Source organism: Seriola dumerili, unplaced genomic scaffold (genome assembly GCF_002260705.1).
Source record: "Seriola dumerili isolate Sdu_G_001 unplaced genomic scaffold, Sdu_1.0 BDQW01000291.1, whole genome shotgun sequence".
Taxonomy (NCBI): Eukaryota; Metazoa; Chordata; class Actinopteri; order Carangiformes; family Carangidae; genus Seriola; species Seriola dumerili.
The window spans coordinates 1,478,705-1,498,572 of NW_019174546.1; the positions used below are offsets into that span (position 1 = coordinate 1,478,705).

Consider the following 19,868-nt stretch of genomic DNA (forward strand, 5'->3'; position numbering starts at 1 on the left):
GGTTAATATTCTCTGATCATGTGACGAAGATGCCAAAGTTGAAGAACTAACGGGCGACTTTCTGCTCTCATATCAGACTTGAAAAAACACTAAAACAAACTCTGATATCAAGCTGTAAACAAAGTTAAAAGGACATGAGCGGCACTGAAACTCTCAGCTCCCATTCCTATCCGCACATACCCTCGATGCGCCACATGAAATAACAATACCTTCAACAATGAGCCGAGCTTAGGGGGATAAAATATCGGAAATGAAAGCATTTTCAAAGCCCGGAGCCAAAGAAAAGCCTTGAAGCTCACATTCCAGGGAGGATTTATTCCATGTAATACTCTAATATCATCAAAATCTACCTTGAAATATGAAGACTTTGCATTAAATTCCTCCTATCAGACCCGACTTGCCTGGCAATATCATTTAACGCCAAAGGAATGCCGCTGCGGTCGCCCGTGTGCTTTTAATTTGAGACTAATAATGTCCAAGAGAGGAACACAAACATCTGATTAAAAGAAGCCAAAAGCTCCATGAAGAACAAAGATATATCCAGCTGTTTTACACCCAGTGAGGCAGCTCCTACGTGTGTTAGCCGAGGCTTGTGTGTAAATCACCACATCATAGCGCTGCTCAGTGGAAACACTGGACAGTTGATCCCCTGACTCAGCTGGTGGCATTAGTAACGCTGCTCTGCTGGCTGGAGCTGTGTTAAAAATCAAAGAAAAGGCTTCATAGTTTGCTGAATGTTATGTGTGTGTCTGTGTGTGTGTGTATGTGTGTGTGTGTATGGCGTTTTTTTTTTTGCACCTGCAGTCGGCTTGGACCAGGGGGAAAGAGCCTGAGCGGCTGCCAACAGCTTGTTTTCACAATGAGGAGAGCAGAAACTATCAGCGTGTGTGTGAATTTAAAAAGGAAACCTGGTGAGATGTGCAATACAAACACGCTTTTAACCTCGCTGACGTTTCCGCCGGTCAAATGCCACCGCAGTTTTAATGGCAGGTGAATCTCAGGGCAGGACAAACACACACACACACACACACACACACACACACAGACACACACACAGACACACACACACACACACACACACAGGTGACTGTATGCATGGAACAGATTCCCTCATTCAATTTCCTCAAGAAATGAAATGAACCAGAAATTTATCAAATTATGCATCAATTACTAACCTAAATTTGTTCATATTACAATTTCCTAGAGCTGAAACAATTATTTAATTACTCAGTCAATTGACTGAGGATTTCATGGCAGCATCTTTGATAATAGAGCCATCAATTGAATCACTTCTTTAAGCAAAAACTCTCAAAATTCACAGCTTCCTGCTTCTCAAATATGAATATTTGCTCCTTTTCTAAGTTTCTTTGGATCCTTTGGACTCTCAATAAAACATTTGAAGATGTCGCCTTGGGATTTTGATCAATTTTATTAGTAATTGATCGATCAAGACGATAACTGGTTTCATTTATAAATGGAAATAATTGTTAGTGACAGCTCATCCAGTTTCAACAGCTGTCTATTAACCGACAACAGCTACGACAACCAGTGACATCTGACCTGAAGTTTGACCAACACCTATCAAGTGCATCTTACAGTCTTCCTCAGCAGATGGAGTTACCATCACATGATCCAAGTGTGGCGCTTCAGTCACATGACGAGAGGCGGACATGCTGTATCTATGGGGGACGTCTGGTCTCTGAAGGTGAGATGTGACTGAAAGCTCCAGAAAAAGCCGGTGAATGGTCTTTGAGGTAAGACGTTTCTGAAAAAAACGGCGCATTTTTCATTACTGAGGCAAATCTCGTTCTTGATATCGTCCTGCAACCAAAACCCTGAATCCAGAAAAGTGTTGTTTCCTTTACAACAGACTCTGGATGAAAAGGAAAAGTTGTATGAAAACACAAGAAGATGATGACAAGATGGTGAATTTATCACCTGACGTTTTTGTATTTTGGATGCATATAAAGCATTTTGAAAAAGCTGAATGAAGCGGCCTGAAAAGGTCCAAAAACCCTCAAATCCAAAACCTTCTCCTCTTGTATTTCCAATATTTCAATAGTTTCCTTCCCGCCATTCACACTGCAGACTCTTTCCTCTCACTTAAAAAGACGTTGAAAAAGTAGAAAGGTTAGCAAGCATCTGATTGATCTGTTTTTAATGGCACATATGAGTAAATGCTGTGTCTGATGTTAGCCTGTTTGATTTGATATTAAACTGTGTGCGTCAGTGACAGAGCTGATCCAGAGTCAGCAGCGTCAGACCAACACTTGTTTAAGAATCACTTGTGGCTTGGTGAAAATATCAGGATCATAATGAAACATGAGCTTTATTTAGAACAGTTTTAAACACAGTTACAAATCTTTTTACAAAGAGCTATATCAGATCAAAGCCAAAAGTGAACCCGCTCAAAATGGAAAACAGGCTTACAGGGAAATAAATGGGAAAATGATTAAAAGGAGGTTGTGTGTAGCCTGTTTGTAAAATTACTTTTTAAGAGGAAGCGTCATACATCTCTTTGTGTAGACACTTTAACGAGTGTTGAATGTGTGAGTAGGGGGAGTTTCTTCCAGCTTTCTTCACACACACACACACACACACACACACACACACACACAAACAAAACTCCTCCCTCATTAGGGCAATCATCAGACTGGCTCGACTCGAACCCTCTGGTCCCTCGCTGCCGCTGCTTTCCCAAACTGCTGCTCTCTATCTGAATCAAAGCGCCCACAAAACTCCCAGAGCCCTAAACCACAGAGAACATTTCCAGTTGGCCTGATCCCACTGGTGAGGTAACAGCGCTGGGACCCCTGACAAGCAGAGAGACTCCACATCGTTTATGGGAAGAGAGAAAAAAAAAAAGAAATCCAGAAGCGCCAGAGCAGAGACCAGACAAAGGACTGTTCTTTGTGTTATCTCAGAGTTTGGCAGTGACCACGCAGGACTTCAAGGGGGTAGAGAAAATATCGCAATACGTTAAAGTAACTAAATCCAGAGGTGGGAAATAACTAAGTACAGTACAGTTTTAAAGTCGGTGCTGGTGCTTGAGTATTTTTATTCTTTCTATCTCTACTTCACTGGATTTCAGAGGGAAATATTGTACTTTTTCTACTCCAGTCCACATGTATCTGACAGCTGCAGCTGTGAGTCACTTTGCCCAGATAAGGATTTTACATTCATCATGTAAGGTCATAAAATACTGCCTTTCTTTTTTGGGGAGTTTGCAGCCATGCTAAAGTTCTGAGGCTGAATGCTAACATCAGTGCGCTAACATCACAATAGCAACGCTAATCTTCAAAACTTAATTAAACTTCATCCTCTAGGGCACTGTGGATATCTACATCCAATAGTTGTTGAGATGTTCCACTAAAGGCCAAAAAAATGTCTCCTTCACAGAGGTAAAATTTCATGGCATTCCATCTGTAATATTTGTTTGAGTCTGGACCAAAGTGGCGGACCGACCGGCCGTCACTGCCCTTGTAGCGCAGCTCAGCTTCCCAGGAAGCCTGGAAATAACTCGAGGTTGAGTGTCATGTCACAGTGTGTTTCAGACATCATCTTAAGAGTCATAACACACTTACATGTACCACATGTTCATGGAGCAACGGTTTCACGCAAACAGGGCCCATTCAGTCTCACCTCAAACTCCATTTAGTGGAGGTTCTGGAGCTTTCAAGCTTTTCCGAGGCTTTTTGTCACTAAGATCAATGATGTTTGAAATTCAACTTTGAAGCCAACGTGGACAAAAATAGTAAAGTCAGTCAGGAAGTAAACGGAAACACCAACATCTGCATTTCCACGACAACTGACAAACTCAGTCTACTGATAGAGACCAGATACTAAATTGACCTTGGGGTGTGATTTTTGTTTAAGAGTCCTTATCAGCACTGTAAGAATAAAGAATACATATTTTCAGCTACATGAGTGATTTGAGTTCTTCCTTCAGCTCTGAATGAATCACCAGTGAAACACAACTGAAACAGAGGGACATGCTGCACAGCAGTTAGCACCATCTGCCTTCCCTCTGTTGGTATGTCTGAACTTGCGGCTGCTCTCTCTTTCTCTTGCTGCTGCAGTTTGACTGCATTTGTCCATCTTACACTGACATCAGTTTGATGTTTTTTTTTGGACTGTTCCCCCTGATATGAAATTATTTTGCCAGTTTTCTGACTGTCGCCTGATGACGCAATCACAGCACTGATTATTTGGCCTTGTTGAAGCTCTGTTATTTGTCTCATGTTACTTTGAAAAGTCACACCAAGTGTTTGATTTCCAGTCAACTCGAACAGCTGATATAATGCTGGTGTCTGGTACTCAACACGGAAAACGACCGAAACTTGTAGTAGAGCCCGAAAAATCATATCGGCGGCTGATATCATCGGCCAATATTGTCTTATATTAACATTGCAGCATGTTTCTTTATATCTCTTTTGGTTGAGATGCCTCTATGAGCCAGTGTCTTTAAATTCTTTAAATTCACTTGCACAATCACCATAAAGTTGGTTGCAAATGAGTATATAAATGTATGTGGTGCATTTGTATGTATTTGTGACATATTTTTCTCAAATTAAACATTTTCCTGTATCTGTGTTACCAGTATTAAAATTGTATTGTCATAAATGTAATATACAGTCATTTCAAGTGAAGGAGTCTGCTTAAAATTTTCTCTGATCTAATATTCCTTGTTACTGTCACCTTTGATAGTAAAGTTCTGCTATTTAACTGTTAAATATCCTGCCTCACTACATGTCAAGGCTCCTCCATATCCAAATTTGCATGTACAATGCCAAAAACGTCTGTTTATGTAAGCTGTTTGAGTTTTTAGCTCTCAAATATCAGCATCAGTATCAGCCTCAGAGATATCGGTCGAGTTCTTGCTTGTCATTGTGATTAAAATGGTTAAAATATTTTCTATGAACCGTTTTTCCTCTTTCTGTTGCCATAGTCTGGTGGTTTGTCTATTTTCTGTGCTGGAAATGACCAAACTTTGACAGAAACTAACATGTCTTCAATTCCAACTCTGCCACCAAAGGAAAAAGAAAAAAATCCATCACCAAGATGAACATAGAAAATTTCCAGGATAATCTATTACTTGAGCAAACAGTTTGATCATTTGCTTACATTTTTAAATCTCTGAATATATACAGCTGTAATAAAACTTGAAGGGCCTGTTGAGAGTCAGCAGAGGATTCACAGCAGTGAGAAGGTGAAGAACAAGAAGCCTCTTCTCCACGTGAGTCCATTTCCTCCTGGGTGTTTTTTTCAAACTTTGCTGTTTCACTCTCCGAAAGCTCGGTGAACCCCCCCCCAGTAAATTTACAGCACACACTAATCTCAGCTGACAGTGCGTTTCCATTGCCACTATGAAAGGCTGCAATACACACACCACTTAATTGAACGTTACATTCACTTAAACACACTTAAGGATAAGTGGAAAGTCCAAATACTGTAGCCTATCGTTTTATCTCAACCCCGTCATTTGAAGTTGCAGCCAAATGTTGCCTTCCACTGTCACTGGCAGCAGATGGATTGGGTCAACTGCAGTCCCATAATCCTCTGCTGCTCAGACAGGGTTTTCATCAAGAATGGGTGTTTTAAGTGGCTCTTAACTCTCCCAGTGCTTTCATCTGCCCAGTTGCCCCAGGGAAGCTTTTTTATTGCCTGCTATCTATAGCCTTCAAACATTTACATCACAGTGGCATAAGAAAATATTATTATGATCCAAGAGTCCACACAGACGCAAACACACAGCCATGATGGTAAACAGGTGTGCTGAGGTGAACAGGTTCTTACCTGACAAATATATGCTGCACAGAGGAAGTGGAAAACATTTCAAAATCCACTTGAGTTTCTAAAGTTTTTATATATAATTTGATTGATCTTTAGGGGTAAAACTTTGTGAAACAAAGGTTCTTTCTTAGGCTGAATGAGCATTTTGTTGTCCATGCACACGTGGAGTAAAACATGCTTCTTTTGGAGCCATGAACTCCCACAAACCTCCACACTTGTTGCACCGCACTGAACATCACATGCAGAATAATAAATCCCACAAAACATGGAAAAGTTTCTTACCCAGAACAGCGATGAGCAGCAGTGCAGATGACGGCCCCATTCCGCTTTTTTTTTTTTTCTTTTTTTTGGGGAGGTGGGGGATTGAAACGAGCTTCACTGGTCACACTGGGGAGCTGAGGTTTTCCTTTACGCAGCGTCCTTGTTTATTCCGACACAAATCCTCACATTATGGATCCAAAGCGTGGAGCACACACTCCTGTGATGTCTGCGCATCATAGGAAACACACCTCCGGTTGGTTAGAGAGAGAGAGAGAAAAAAAAAATCCCGCGGTACCTGAGCTTCAAAACAAAGAATCCCACCAAGGAAAGTCCAAACTTTTTGGGGGTTTTTTCTACGGGGATTAAACTTTGTATCACTGAGATAATTCAACGTGAAAGTGAGGCAGCGCGATCCTCCGTGCGTCCTGCGCCTCGGAGGAGTGTTTGTACGTGTGTTCAGAGACCAGACTGGATTGAACCCCCCTCTCCCCTCCTCCTCCTCCTCCTCCTCCTCCTCCTCCTCCTGCGCCTCGCCTCTGTAGGGATTTTGTGGGCGTGGAGTGTGTGTTGAAGTTTTCTCCCGTTAGGTGCGAACTGTACAAACGCCCATGTGCGTAAGGTGTGTTAGTCAACTGCTGAATCTGGAGATGCTTTGAGTCCTTAAATATCTTGAAATAAATTCAAATAACTTCAGTCATTTCACCACCACGTCATGCAAACTCACAAAGCTGCATCAAGATCATGGTGCCAAATCTCTCTCTGTACATTTATTCATGTATGTCTTATACAATAACCTCTCAAAATAAGACAACATATAGAAATTGACTTAAGTTAAAAAAAAACAAAAAAAAACAAAACAAACCTAAACATCATCCTTTTGTATGCACAAACCCAAACTGACAATCCCAGAATAAAATGCTTCTTGTTTTTAAACTCTTTGGTTCACATTCCTGATCCTGGTTTCTTCTGAAAGGTGCAATTTATCGGGTTTATTTGTATTTAAAAACAAAATTCAGATTAAACTCATTAATAAAGAGCCAAACTGTACAGAGACACAAACCAGGTAGATGAGAGAGTTTTTGTTTTAAAATATAAGCAGCTGCTGTTGAAGCAGTTAGAATGGTTTCCTGAAGGAGTCCAGTCGTCAGATTAGGATTAAACTTGTCTTATTTGGAACCAACGGATGGTTAAGTTGTGCTGAGACCAAACGGAGTCTTCACTGTCGAGTTTTCTTTCATTTCATTGGCTTCCAACATCCTCCTTGTTATCATTGATGATGGATGCTACACATTTTTCTTGACTGTGGCTCTCAAATTATCCACCTTCTCATCATTGTCTGTCTGCCTGGAGGGAAGAACAACAACAGAGCTTCAGCAGCACCTGTTGTGTGTGTGTGTGTGTGTGTGTGTGTGTGTGTGTGTGTGTGTGTGTGTGTGTGTGTGTGTGTGTGAGAGAGAGAGAGAGAGAGAGAGAGAGAGACCTTGGCCTTGAGTTTCTGTCTCTTTTCAACTTCTGTTTCTTTGCTGTTCTCTCTCTGATCTTTTGACCCGCAGGCGACTCTCCTCTTCTTTCCAGTCAGAGACGAAGCCTTTGAACACTGATTCTGCACAACAGCCCCTAACCTACTTTTTTCTTTCATCGTGATATATATATATAATCAGTTAAAACATACATTTACTAATTCTGAGCTTAAGTTTAACTTGAAATTGAAAAGAGAAAAGAAAAGAAAAACACACAACACAGTGTTTGCATTGTGAGTTACACCATCAGAAATCTACTACTCTTCTTGTTTCAGTGAATTCGGAGAAATGAGGAAAAGATCCCGTTTGAGCTTCAATGCAACTTGACCACTGACAGTTTGGTTTTGCAGATTTGGGTGTGTTATGTTAATCGAGGTCCATTGTAGTGTCAGGCTGCTGGCCCGCAGCAGAGATGAGGAGCAGGCCACAGAGGTCTGGCAAACTTCTTCTTCTTCTGCTTCCTCTTCTTCTTCTTTCTAATGCCACACCCTCAGACTTGTTTCATTTTTAAACTCGCAGTAACCAACCCCAACGCACTCTAGTGACATCATCTACACAACTGTTGTCACATATGCAGTGGTATGACTCGCTAACAGACTTTGACGTGTAGGTAGCTCAGTCAGTAAAAACCCATGCCCAACTTTATTTAAGATTCTAGTGCAGAACCCAACGTCTGAAACATCACAGGGAGAGTTTGCATTGGAATGTGTATAAAACGATGCACGAGACATTCAGAACATTTTCATTGATTACATTGATTATTGACTTCAAATAATCGATTGATCATTAAGTTTATAAAATGCTGGAAAATGCCCATCACAAGCTCCCAGAGTACAAAGTGACGCCGTGATATTTGATTTGAAGGGATGTAAAACATTGAAAGGCAGCAGATTCTTACAATTAAAAAGCTCAAACCAATTCATATTTGGATGTTTTCCTTGATGGTTGGTTGATTATTTTTCTGTCTATCAACCACTTGTGCTTTGAATTTGTATGATACTATCACACAGAGTAGAAGAAAGACCTTAAACCTGCTTAAGAGAAGAAAAAAAAGGAGGGAAACATGGTTGGAAACAGGATTACAGACTTAAACTTAAGTGTTCAGTTCTGTTACACAGCCAACTTAAAAAATGGCAAAGTGTCAAGTGAACATGTGTTTTGAAATCCTATAATACTTTTTACAGTTCCATACTTTCACACATGGAGAGAGGTGATAGTGATGGAGGCCCCACCACACACACAAAAAAACAGTATTTCATCTTCTTATCCAATAATCCTCCAATCCTTAATCAGCAGAGCAATTCTCCACTGAGGGAGCTCTAATTAATTTCTATTGTTTGGAGTCTTAACCCTCGCGGCTGCCTCCCTCAGTACTCCTCCATGGTATTTGCTCTTTTCCACCTAATCCTGGATCCACCGCTCTGCGAGAGTGACTCCAGCCCTCCTCTGTCTCTCTCAGCTCAATTCCTTCTTTTCTCAGGATCCGGAAAAGCCGCAGAAGCGAGATCCGGACAAACAGACTGATGGGATTTGGAAGAAGAAGCCCCGGAAGGCGTATTATTAAGGCGGCTGTATAGAGGGAGAGGCTGGAGGCAAGGAGGTGAAACTGGGAGGCTTGTTCTGGTGTGTTGACCCCTGTGTTGTCCTGTGTGGCTAATCAAAGCATCACTGCACTCTCTTTGTGTCTCCTCAGGAATGTGATCTATGTGAGGTGGAAATAAGGCTGCTTTGATTGTCAAAAGGCTCAGTGAGACAGTAAAACCAGAGAAAATGTGCATCTAAGTTATTTTGCTATCACATTTCCTAAAAGAAGTGGTGATATTATCCTATAAAAAACTGTCATTGTGTGACATGATTATGATTATTCCTGTAAACGCTGAAAACTTCTTGTTCTCTCTTTAAACAGCGAGGGATCTTTCTCACATGTTTTTTGCATTAGGCCTTTATCGTCTGTGTCCCTAAACATGTCAGAGCAGATGAATGTGAGTGGGGACATTTCAAAGTGGCCGTCTGCCTGGTCCTGATTAAAGCCGTGTTCTGAAGATCTGGATGAGTGCGCTGTTTTCTGTTTGCCTCTCTCTCCGTGGCTCCCTGCAGACGTTTGTGTCATTTCTACAGGGTGCTGTAAAAACTCAGAACGAGAAGGGAGTGGCGCACAATGAAACATAAACCTCATACTGAGTTATGGGATGTTAATTGTTCAACTGTTGATTGTTTTGTTACTGTACATCAGGCCAGAGGAGTTACTGACTTAGATTACTGACAGCAACAGCAATGTGTTTTCAGTGACATGTTGTCGTCTTGAGTTGAACCTCTCCCCCGGTCACTCGGTACAAATCCGTGCTGTGCAGCCAAGCTTTACTCAACAACGCAGGATTTTATTTTAAATCACTGGTAGAAATCCCAAAGCTTCTAAATATACCAAATATATCAGGCTGACTTCTGGGGAAATGTGGAATTGTTCAGCCACATCAACTATGAAGCGTCAGGTTTGAATATTTAATTCAGTGTGAACATCTCATACTGTGGGTTCAATGAAGAGCTGGAACACTGGATTTTGTTCTTCTTGCATCTTAGCCAGATGCCATTCAGCATGCAGTTAAAGGAGCTCTTCAGCAATTTGTTTTTCTTTTTTTGGTACAACCGACTTCTCTTTTCAACACAGCTGAAAAAATGTTTTCCATGTAACAGGAAGGTGTGATGCGAGTTTTATCGTGCTGGGATCGAGAGCATCCTCAGCTTTGGAATAACTGTCTGTAATGGAAACACAGTACAAACTCACAGGCCAGGAGCGTCTGTCTCTTGCTGAAATCAACAGAAAAAGAGACACAAGATGCTTCATCAATCAATCAATCAAACTTTATTTGTATAGCACTTTTCGTACAGGCTAGTGCAGTTCGAAGTGCTTCACAGATGACTGATGAGCAGAAAAGAAGAGGACAAATCAAGTAAGAAAGCTGACAATGAGATGCAAAAATAGATTTAAAGAGCTATAATGACATTAATAAACAAAGAAAAAGAAAAAAAAGAGATGCTTCATGACTCCTCTCATCCTCTGATGACATGTGATTTTCTCAGACTGTAGAAAGCCCCTCCAGAGGAGACGTTAAACAACTGTTTTCACAGGCTGAGTTCAGCTTTTCATCGCAAGTAAACCGATCTTGTGCGATAAAACGCATAAAATACATTTTCAAACACTTCTCAGCCCACACTGGCTCTAAGTGCAGAATGGTGATCCTCCACCACCTCTGCTGTTTCCCTCCCTCAAGCCAAACAATGAGTCAAACATGTGAAGTAGCCCTGAGCCCAGTCGAGAAGGCCCTGCTCCAAGTTCAGTTTCAGTATGGCCGACATCTGCTGCTGCACAGACAGTTGAAACAGTACAGTTAAATCAATCCAGACAGAGAGCGGGAGACAGAGAGACAGAAAGAGGAAAAAAAAAGAAGAAAAAAAAGAGAGGAGAAGAGGAGGGGAGGGAGGTCTTTTCATCTGTGTTGCGTTGGTAAATACTCCCATGTGCAGTGAGAGGTCCCATTGTGGAGGAGGTCTTTGAAATAAAGTGGCCCGCAGGGTCAAGGTGAAATTGTCCCTGCAAAAAAAGAAAGAAACAACAGGGAGAAAGGGGACAGTAATAACGGGAGGACGTTGAAGATGTTGTCTTCATCTTCGTTCTCTTTTCCCTCAGTCTTTTAGCAAAAACTTTTATATCACTTACAAACCCAGACCTTCATGTCCAGCTTCCAGTAGCTGGAAATAAATCATCCCAAAGAAAGACCCAGATGTTACTGCAACATTTGTGAGGCAACAAGCTTCTGAGCGAGTACTTCCTCCAGGTCTTCCTGTGGGTGAGAGGTGATTGACAGTAAGCAGAGCGTAATGTAATGCAGCGCTGATAGGAAAACACTCTGCTCGGCTCAGAGGAATAATGATAAAGCTGAAACACTGACAGAACCCCTAAGCTGTCATGTTTTCTGTGATGGATTGTTTACCTTGGGCGATTTTCAGGACTGCTGAGGTTGTTTTTCACAGTGGACGAGAATGAGCTGCGGCAAATGACTCCCGCTGAGGGAAGAAAAACGAGTGGACAATGAGAAGCAAGAGAGAAGCTTAATCACTGGCCGACACCAGAAAAAGAGATTAAAATCTTTAAAAATGAACAGAAATCCATGATGCAGCATGATCCTGTCTCCGTCTAAACCAGCCTAAAAGAGGCCTGAGCTGCCGCGCTGCCATGCCAGAGTCAGGATTCTTGTGGTTTCTGTGGCCCCTGGCCTCCTCTGACAGGCCCCTGTTTGTCCTCAGTGGTGCCAGCTGCTCGGTGAACACACAGGCTGACTCGGCACCGTCCTGTTCTGTCTGAAGCAGGCAGGGGAAGCGGAGGTCCTCAGCCGACTGAAGCTGCAGTGATTTATGGTAAAAGCACGACCATAACCGTAAATATACATGACGAATCAAGTGTTTGAACAGAGGGACGACAAGAAAAAAAAACAAAAAAAAAAAACTGGAACAAGTAAAACTGTGAGTGTGCTTCATCAGAAGTGCTTGTCAGGTGGTTGAACAGCTTCAAAGTTTGTGAAACCAACAATGTGACACTCACATCCACTTACAAATTCTCTCTCTAGCTCTTTTTTTCCCCCATTTGCTAAACAAATATTCTGAAAACTGGCTAATGAAAACGCTAATTAATGTGCATTTCCATCCACTACCGCATCAAGATAAACAGTGGTGCCGCTAATTCTCCAGTCCGGCGCCATTAAACTGTTGCAGAAGACGACGGTGCAACAGGGATGAGGTAATTAAAACAGTCGAACTTGGAACAAAAAGAAAAGAAGTGGATATATTGATGGAAATATTGCATCTGTGTTTGTTTCATTTATAAAGTTGAGGAAGGCTGGAGCCTCCTCATCGCTTCACACAGATCCTATGTCTACATCTGCTGTTACTTTTCATGTTTAAGTCACATGCTTCATGTGTAATTAATCCACAAAGCTGAGCATAAAAAAATCTTTTTTGTAAAATCTTGACTTTTTTCCACCATTTCCGGTGTTTCCACTTTATGGACAAATTGAAAATGCGCATCATTTTCACCTTCATTATCATTAACTTATCAGACCTGGCAGAGTTATGGCCGTTTACACCTCCAAGGCTTTGGTAACTAGTTATAGGTGATACTTAAAAACATATGTATGAGTTGTGTTTGGGGTAATCCAAATATGATGTGTGCCAAACTAATTGAATATCAGATGAAATATTGAGAATCTGAGATGAAAAATGTGTTTTCGAAAGACAAACCTCACAGCAGATGTTGATGATGTTTCTCAGACACATCATCTCCAAGACTGATGTAAACCTCTCTCTCTTTGATGTATATATTTTGAAGCAGTTTAACACACAGTCAGAAAGACTTTTCCTGATTGAGTAGGCTATCTTAGCAGAGTTTAGTCTGAAGTCACTGATTATTTTATGCAGATATAGTTTTCTGTAAGAAACGAGCTTATTTGCTCTGAAAGTATCTTTTCATGAATCTTACTAATGAATGGAAGGTTGGATATTGACCTTTAGCTGGTCACAGCATTACTGTCCAAGTTGGGTTTCTTTCATTTCTCTCCAATATTTTTGGTAGCATTTGATATAACAGACATTTTTCTTTTGATTCCCANGGGGGGGGGATTTGCATGAAGACTGTGTTGGATTACTTCAAGTCCCAGCACACTGATTTAATATAGGTTTTGTGTCCAAGGGTTTGATGGACTGGGACAAAATGTTCACATTGTTACTACAGTTGAAAACATCTGTTTTGATAGTAGTTGTCCCAGCTTTATTTTGGTTCTACTTAATAATACATTAATGGCAATTGTTCAAAATAATAATGTTTGCAGGCCAGAACTGCACCAGCTGGCAACTTGTAAATAAAACATTAAAAAAAAGAACCAACAATAATGAACAGTTCTATTGAAGGTTTGCCACAAACTCAGATATAGGGATTGAATTTTATTTCTGTCCAAGTGGTTTTCCCCTGGGTGTGACAGGCAGCTGCATGCACCAAAGGATCTGGCATGAGACTGAGGAGGAGGAACCGTAAAGCTGTGAAACGCTTCCTGACCCTCTGCTCACAGGTGGCAGGAAGATGACTGCAGAGCGGCCTCGCAGATCAGGCGTCTCACTGAGGATTCTGGTGACGCTCTGGGACGAGCCAAACATCTATCAGTCATCGCCTTTTAAAGTCATGCCATAGCTTTTAAGTTAATAGAACTTTTTTTTTTTAGACTTTGCTTTTAACCAGACAAGTCGATGACATTATTACTTATAGCCTGGCTTTAGGGAGATGGAAGTTGAAAGTCATGAAAAGAACTTTTCATATGAATAAATGCTTATTTCAACAGCTAGTGCCATTTGTAAAAGTTTTGCATTTGCACGCTGCAGCGATGCATGTTGTGATTGTGGAAGCAGTTTGTAATACGCACAACAGATGCAAGAAAATGCAAGAAACACACAAGGTCACAGTATTATCAAAACAATATATCAACGTTTAGTAGCTTTTGATTGAATCACGCAATCTTTCTCATCAGAGGGAGTTGCCTGGTTGTCACTGAATTGTAGATATTCAGATAAACACTTAGAAGAAATACTTGGCGGCGTTAGTTTAACAGCCGAGTCTGAAATTTAACTCCTTTTAGTCCAGAGTTTTGTCAAGAGTGAACTTTCAATCTTATATTCACCAAACTTTCAAAACGAACTCTGGCCAATTATCTGTTTGAATTCAGAGTTGTTTTTTTATGTCATGATAGAGTTTATTATTTTTTAAGAGTGAATAATCAAATAATGCAATTAGACTGCTGTGATTAAACTACAGATCTGAACTTTAAGGCTTTAAGAGAGCAAATAAAACATTGGTTATTGGTGTGTTACTGAAAATATAAACTGTCTGTATCAGGTGTTGTTGCCTCATGGCGATCAGAAGGTTTAATGATGGTGCAACCACAGAAATGTTGTATGTCATGCTCTAAGGAATCTAACAAGTAGCTGCTGCATGATAGTGTCTCATGTTCTTCTCTTGCCTATGTTTTCCCAAAAGGCTTTGAACCAGTGTCCACTCAGCCTAAATATATCCAATTATTATGCAGGATTTACCTGCTAATATTGTTATTTATAAGAGCAAACCTACAGTGGTGACTACATCACATTTTCTGAGGCAACATGAGCTTTTATTTTGGTATTAACAGGAGGTTTTCCCATGACTCTGTGGGTCCGGTTCCTCCAAGCTTTATCCCCTCGGTCTGAGGAGTGACAGGTGGATCTGACCTCTGCACTCACAGTTCTTCTAGCTCACCTGGGGCAGGAGGGATTTTGACCCTTCATTGGCTTTTAAGAGCGATGAGGTCACTCTGTTACTGATGCTGTGTGGCCGGCATACTAATTTCACACCACAGCACTGCTGCTGCAAGAAAAAACAATCTTTTCTTTTATTGTTTTTTTAAATTTTTTTTTATCATGTTATGTTACAGCGGCATTGTGCTTTAAACCGTGACATAAAACCCACAAAAGTTCAGGCCTCATCTCTGGGGGGTGTCGAAAAGCATTCTGGGAGGAAATATCTTACTGATGTAGAAAAAGATGAGGCAAGTTAAGGGAAGGCTGTAAACACCTCATCTCAATACAACAACCAGAGAGCACTTAGTTGGGTGAGATTATGAGGAGAACAAACACCTTTTAGAGGAAGTCCAACATTAGCAGAGAGGGCCAACATGATACAGATCAAGTGGTTTAAATAATGAATTAATTAAAAACTTATTTTTTAGTTGTTATGCAGCTGTTTGTTTGAACGATCTGTAACAGATAATGTCACATTATTCCAAAATGAATCCCCAAACAACCTCCACAAACTATCTATTATGTGAAAGCACTCGATATCAAAAACCAACATCACTGCTACCAGTTTTTTTTTTAACAGTAAAATAGAAATAGTCGAGACAAAATGTCACACTTCACTTGATGTTTGTCTCTTTCACTCAGACTCGTTCTGACTTCTTGAGACTGAATTCCAAGTCAATCACAAGAGACAAAGGTCTCCTCCGTAATCAAAAGGGCTCCAGATGAGGCACCACTTGTCTTTTCTGGCCGTGTGCACAACAAGGCGAGTCCTTGTTAAGGCACTGATCTGCGTTGGTGATCGGAAAAGATGTAGGTGTCTTCACTAACAGACGCAGCAGCTCTGGTGGGTTTGATCTGATGACTTTTTCACCACCAGCCTAGCCTCGCTAACCAACTCCCCACCCTCCTGGCCCACATCACCTTCATCTGTTACTAATATAACCGCCTCAGAGCACAGACTAAATGTAATTTAACGGCAATTCATTACCGCTCACATCACTTGTCAAAGCATGTCTGTGCAGAGTGAAAAATTGTTCTTTGAGGTCTCAGCTGTCAGACACAAAGAGCGGCAGGAAGCGGCAGGTACACTCATGTTTGTGTTTTGGTGCCTTTAAGTGACGGGGCAAATCACTGGAAGGTCACATTTCAAAACGTACCATGGCACCCCCTCACCATTTGATCTTCCTTTGTGGGTGTGTGTGTGTGTGTGTGTGTGTGTGTGTGTGTGTGTGTGTGTGTGTGTGTGTGCATGTCCCAGCCTGAAGAAAGGAAAGGCATCAAGAGCATTTTTGATCACCGCTGATCCTTCTCACAGTTTGGCTTTGTTTGTTCTGGGACTTCTGAGTACACACGCTGAAAACACAGAGGTTGATCTCAAGTCTCGCCATCGCAGTTTCATTGACATACTTGTCTAAAAATGATGCAACACTAATACAATACAACTTACAAACTTCTTTAAGCCTCTCAAGCAGTTAAAAAAAAAAAAGAAGATGAGCGTGGGAGCCAAAGTCAGACAGTTGGAGGAGAAGTGGTCAGGGCACAGAGATTGATGGATCCTCAACACAACACCGCTGATGCGCTGCAATTTTTCCATGAGCAAAGACAGATTTGTGGTGTGTGTGTGAAACAGAATTTGTCCCAGATTTCCTCTCTTTTTCTTCTTCTTCTTCTTCTTCTTCTTCTTCTTCTTCTTCTTCTCCTTCTTCTCCTTCTTCTTCTTCCTCTTCTTCCTCCCTCTTTGCTCTCCTCTCTTCTCTGCGGGCTGGATGGAAGGAGCTTTGATGTGGCACTCTCTCAGTGTTGTGACCGCAGGCCCAAGAGGAACCAGATGCTCTTTGGACTGGCTTGTGGTGGAGAGGCACACACACATATATATATATATATATATATAAACGAGAGAGAGAGAGAGAGAGAAAAGATGGGTGCAGGGCGAGGGGATGGGGGGCTGCCTCCATGCCAGCCGAGTTTACTGTAAAGTTTCCCGCACCAAAGCAGACAGAGAGAGCTGTCTTGGTGGCGTAACATTCAGCAGAGACGAACTGAAAATGTTGAGGCAATATGGTGACTCTCATGTCAGGGTTTTGAAGCAGGAAAACATCCAAGTCATCCACAGAGTATTTTGGGCTCAAGCCCCCAAGAACAGCACCAGGCTGTGAGCGTAATGTCACATGATTCACTTAGGCCCAGACAGACTTTTTCACCCATGCGCAGCAATTACAACAGAAAAGCCTGTAAGACAAAAGAGATAAGATGATTAAATGATTCTCAGGAGGGAAATTTATCAATCTGACCTCTTTGTTTTCACATGGCGTTCTCTAAAACAACATTTTGACCATCATGTAGCGCACTGAAACTATTATTTTACATTTCTTGTTGATTTATAATGTCAGTGGGTTCAGTTAAATTCAAGTTTTCTGTATAAATTCAACTTTGTCTCATTACAAGGTTTTGTAGAGAAAGAATAGATTTGTTGTATTTACCCTTTAAGAGGAAAGAGCTATTGCTTTAAGAGAGCCGGGCTGTGTTTTTGGCCGAAGGAAAAGATGTTCTTGTGTTGAACTTTGGGCGTTTGTCATGAAAAGTCGCAGAAATTAAGATGTGATGTGAATATGTGTTTTTGGCCGTTCAGTTTTTTGTTCACAAAATCTCTCCGCCAAGACAATTCAGCAGCTGGCTGGCTTGCTCTTATTAAGACACATGACTACTGCTAATAAAATGTAACTTGATTGTAGTATTTATTGGCTGTTTAATGTCGCTGTGGTCAGAACAAAAAGAACTAATACTGACAGTAGATGACATGACTTGCTGATGTAAGTTTTTTTTCATGAAATGCCTGGATATGACTTAACAGTCAACAATAAAAAGCAGATAGTATCTTTCACCACAAAAACAAATGAATCAGATTCATGGAGTCATGAGTAATATTCAGTCAGACTCATAGACACATGAACATTTTTATTGAGGAAAACTGTTGTGTTTAATATCCAGGATTGTGATTTAATGAGGAAGGTAACGTCCAGATCCAGCTCTGAATCACAGGACTGTGACTGTGACATTTACACTGTCACTGACACGTGAACACACAAGTTCATGTGTAATTGTTGCATTTTATTTACTTTCCCCCCTATTAATCCCATTAGCATTTTACTCCAGTTAGCGGTTTCCTACATTTCCCAGAATGACTTGTGACGACACATTGGAGAACATGCCTGAACTTGCTCCTTTCAGCTGTGGATTTTTTCTGTGTAGGTGGAGGGAGTGGTGGCTGCAGTAAAAGCCAGACAGTAAGTGAGTTATTCTGGTCAAAAATGAGCAAGAAAAAAAAAAACGAGTTCCGACTGCTACACAAAAGCGTGTTTTGTTGTTTGTTGCGGCTTTACTGCACAGACAGCCTGTTGAAGTATATTGAGGTCAGTGGTGGAAGAAGTCCTCTGATGTTTCACTTAAGCAAAATTAGAAATAGCACGGTGTAAAATTAAAGTTATAAGTGCAAGTCTGTCATTAAAAAGTAAAAGTACATTTACTTTATGCTTTAATGGAGTTTTTACAGAAGTACACACCTGCAGATATAAGGTCCCACAATTCACAGCAGATGTCAGGACAAAAACCAAGCCACGGGGTCCAAGAAAGTCTCTGTAGACCTTCATGATGACATTGTGGTGCGGTACGGATTAGAGCAATGGTATGAAACCATTTGCTCCTCCTGGTAGCACAGTGGCCTCAATCATTTTGAAAAGGGGGAAGCTTGGAACCAGGATTGTTCCTAGAGTTGGTTGTTTGGCTAAACTGAGTAACTGGGCAAGAAGGGCCTTGAAGAACCCAACAGTCCCTCCAACCGATCATCAGAAGTCCTCTGTGGGGATGGGAGAAACTGCCGGAGGGACGAGCATCTCAGCAGCTCTCCATCAATCAGGCCTCTGTGGTAGACGGAAGCCACTTTGAGTAAAAGGGCTTCTCAGTGGCAGGGACAGGGAGGGAGGGATGAAAGTAGCGAAATACAGAGTGCTCCAGAGTGCAAGAGACCTGAGACTGAGGCAATGGTTCACCTTTCAGCACGACAATGACCCCGAAGCACACAGCCAAGACCACGCTGGAGTGGCTCCAGGAAAAGCCTCTCACTGTCCTTGAGTGGCCCGGCCAAAACCCAGATTTAAACCCTATAGAACATCTGTGGAGAGACCAGAAGAGTCAGTTCACAGACGCTTTCTTGAGCTGGAGAGGATTTGGCAGGAAGAATGGGATAAACTGCCCAAATCCAGGTGTGCAAAGCTTGGAGAGCCTTGAGGCTTGAGAGAGTTTGAGGCTGTAGTTGCTGCCAATGGGGCTTCGACAAAGTACTGAAGTAAGGGTCTGAATACTTTTGTAGCTAAATGTGAGATTTCATTGTTTGATTTTGAATAAATTAGTTTTCACTTCATCGGTATGGATTATTGAATGTAGATTGATGGGCAAAAACGGCTAAATTAAATCTACACATCAACGTGTGCAAGAAGTGAAAGGGTGTGAATACTTTCTGAAGCCTGCACTGTCTGTACTTTCATTACAAGTAAAACTACACATGTATGTAGAAAGACTTATTTCAATGATACATTTTTATGTGAATTTATTGTTATTCTTGGCACCTTATTGTGTAAACAGCATTTCAATGTTAGTGTAATTTTATTTGATACACTTCTGGTAGTTTAATCTATTACATATGAAAAATCTTAGTCTGTTAGGGCAGAAGAGAGTGTTGGTATTTTTTAAAAGCAAACGCAAGATCTACGTTTTTAGTCCTGCTTTTAATTGAATTTTATTTATTCATTTATTTGTGTATTTATTTATACATTTTAGGCTGTTTTACTGGTATTTATTCTATTTCTACTTTTCATTTCTGGTTTATTTAGTGATTTTATTCTGTAAAGCACTTTGTGTTGCATTGTT

At 41.1% G+C, this 19,868-nt stretch overlaps 1 protein-coding gene across 1 annotated transcript in view; it reads right to left on the bottom strand.

Moving 5' to 3' along the window:
• LOC111231192 (protein APCDD1-like) overlaps positions 1-6,115 on the bottom strand; it is a 36,185-nt gene extending 30,070 nt beyond the window's left edge. Inside the window, exon 1 of the mRNA XM_022758227.1 lies at positions 6,076-6,115. Within this exon, the coding sequence (XP_022613948.1) occupies positions 6,076-6,115 (40 nt within the window). The remainder of the gene's footprint in view (positions 1-6,075) is intronic.
• Between the last annotated feature and the right edge of the window lie 13,753 nt (positions 6,116-19,868).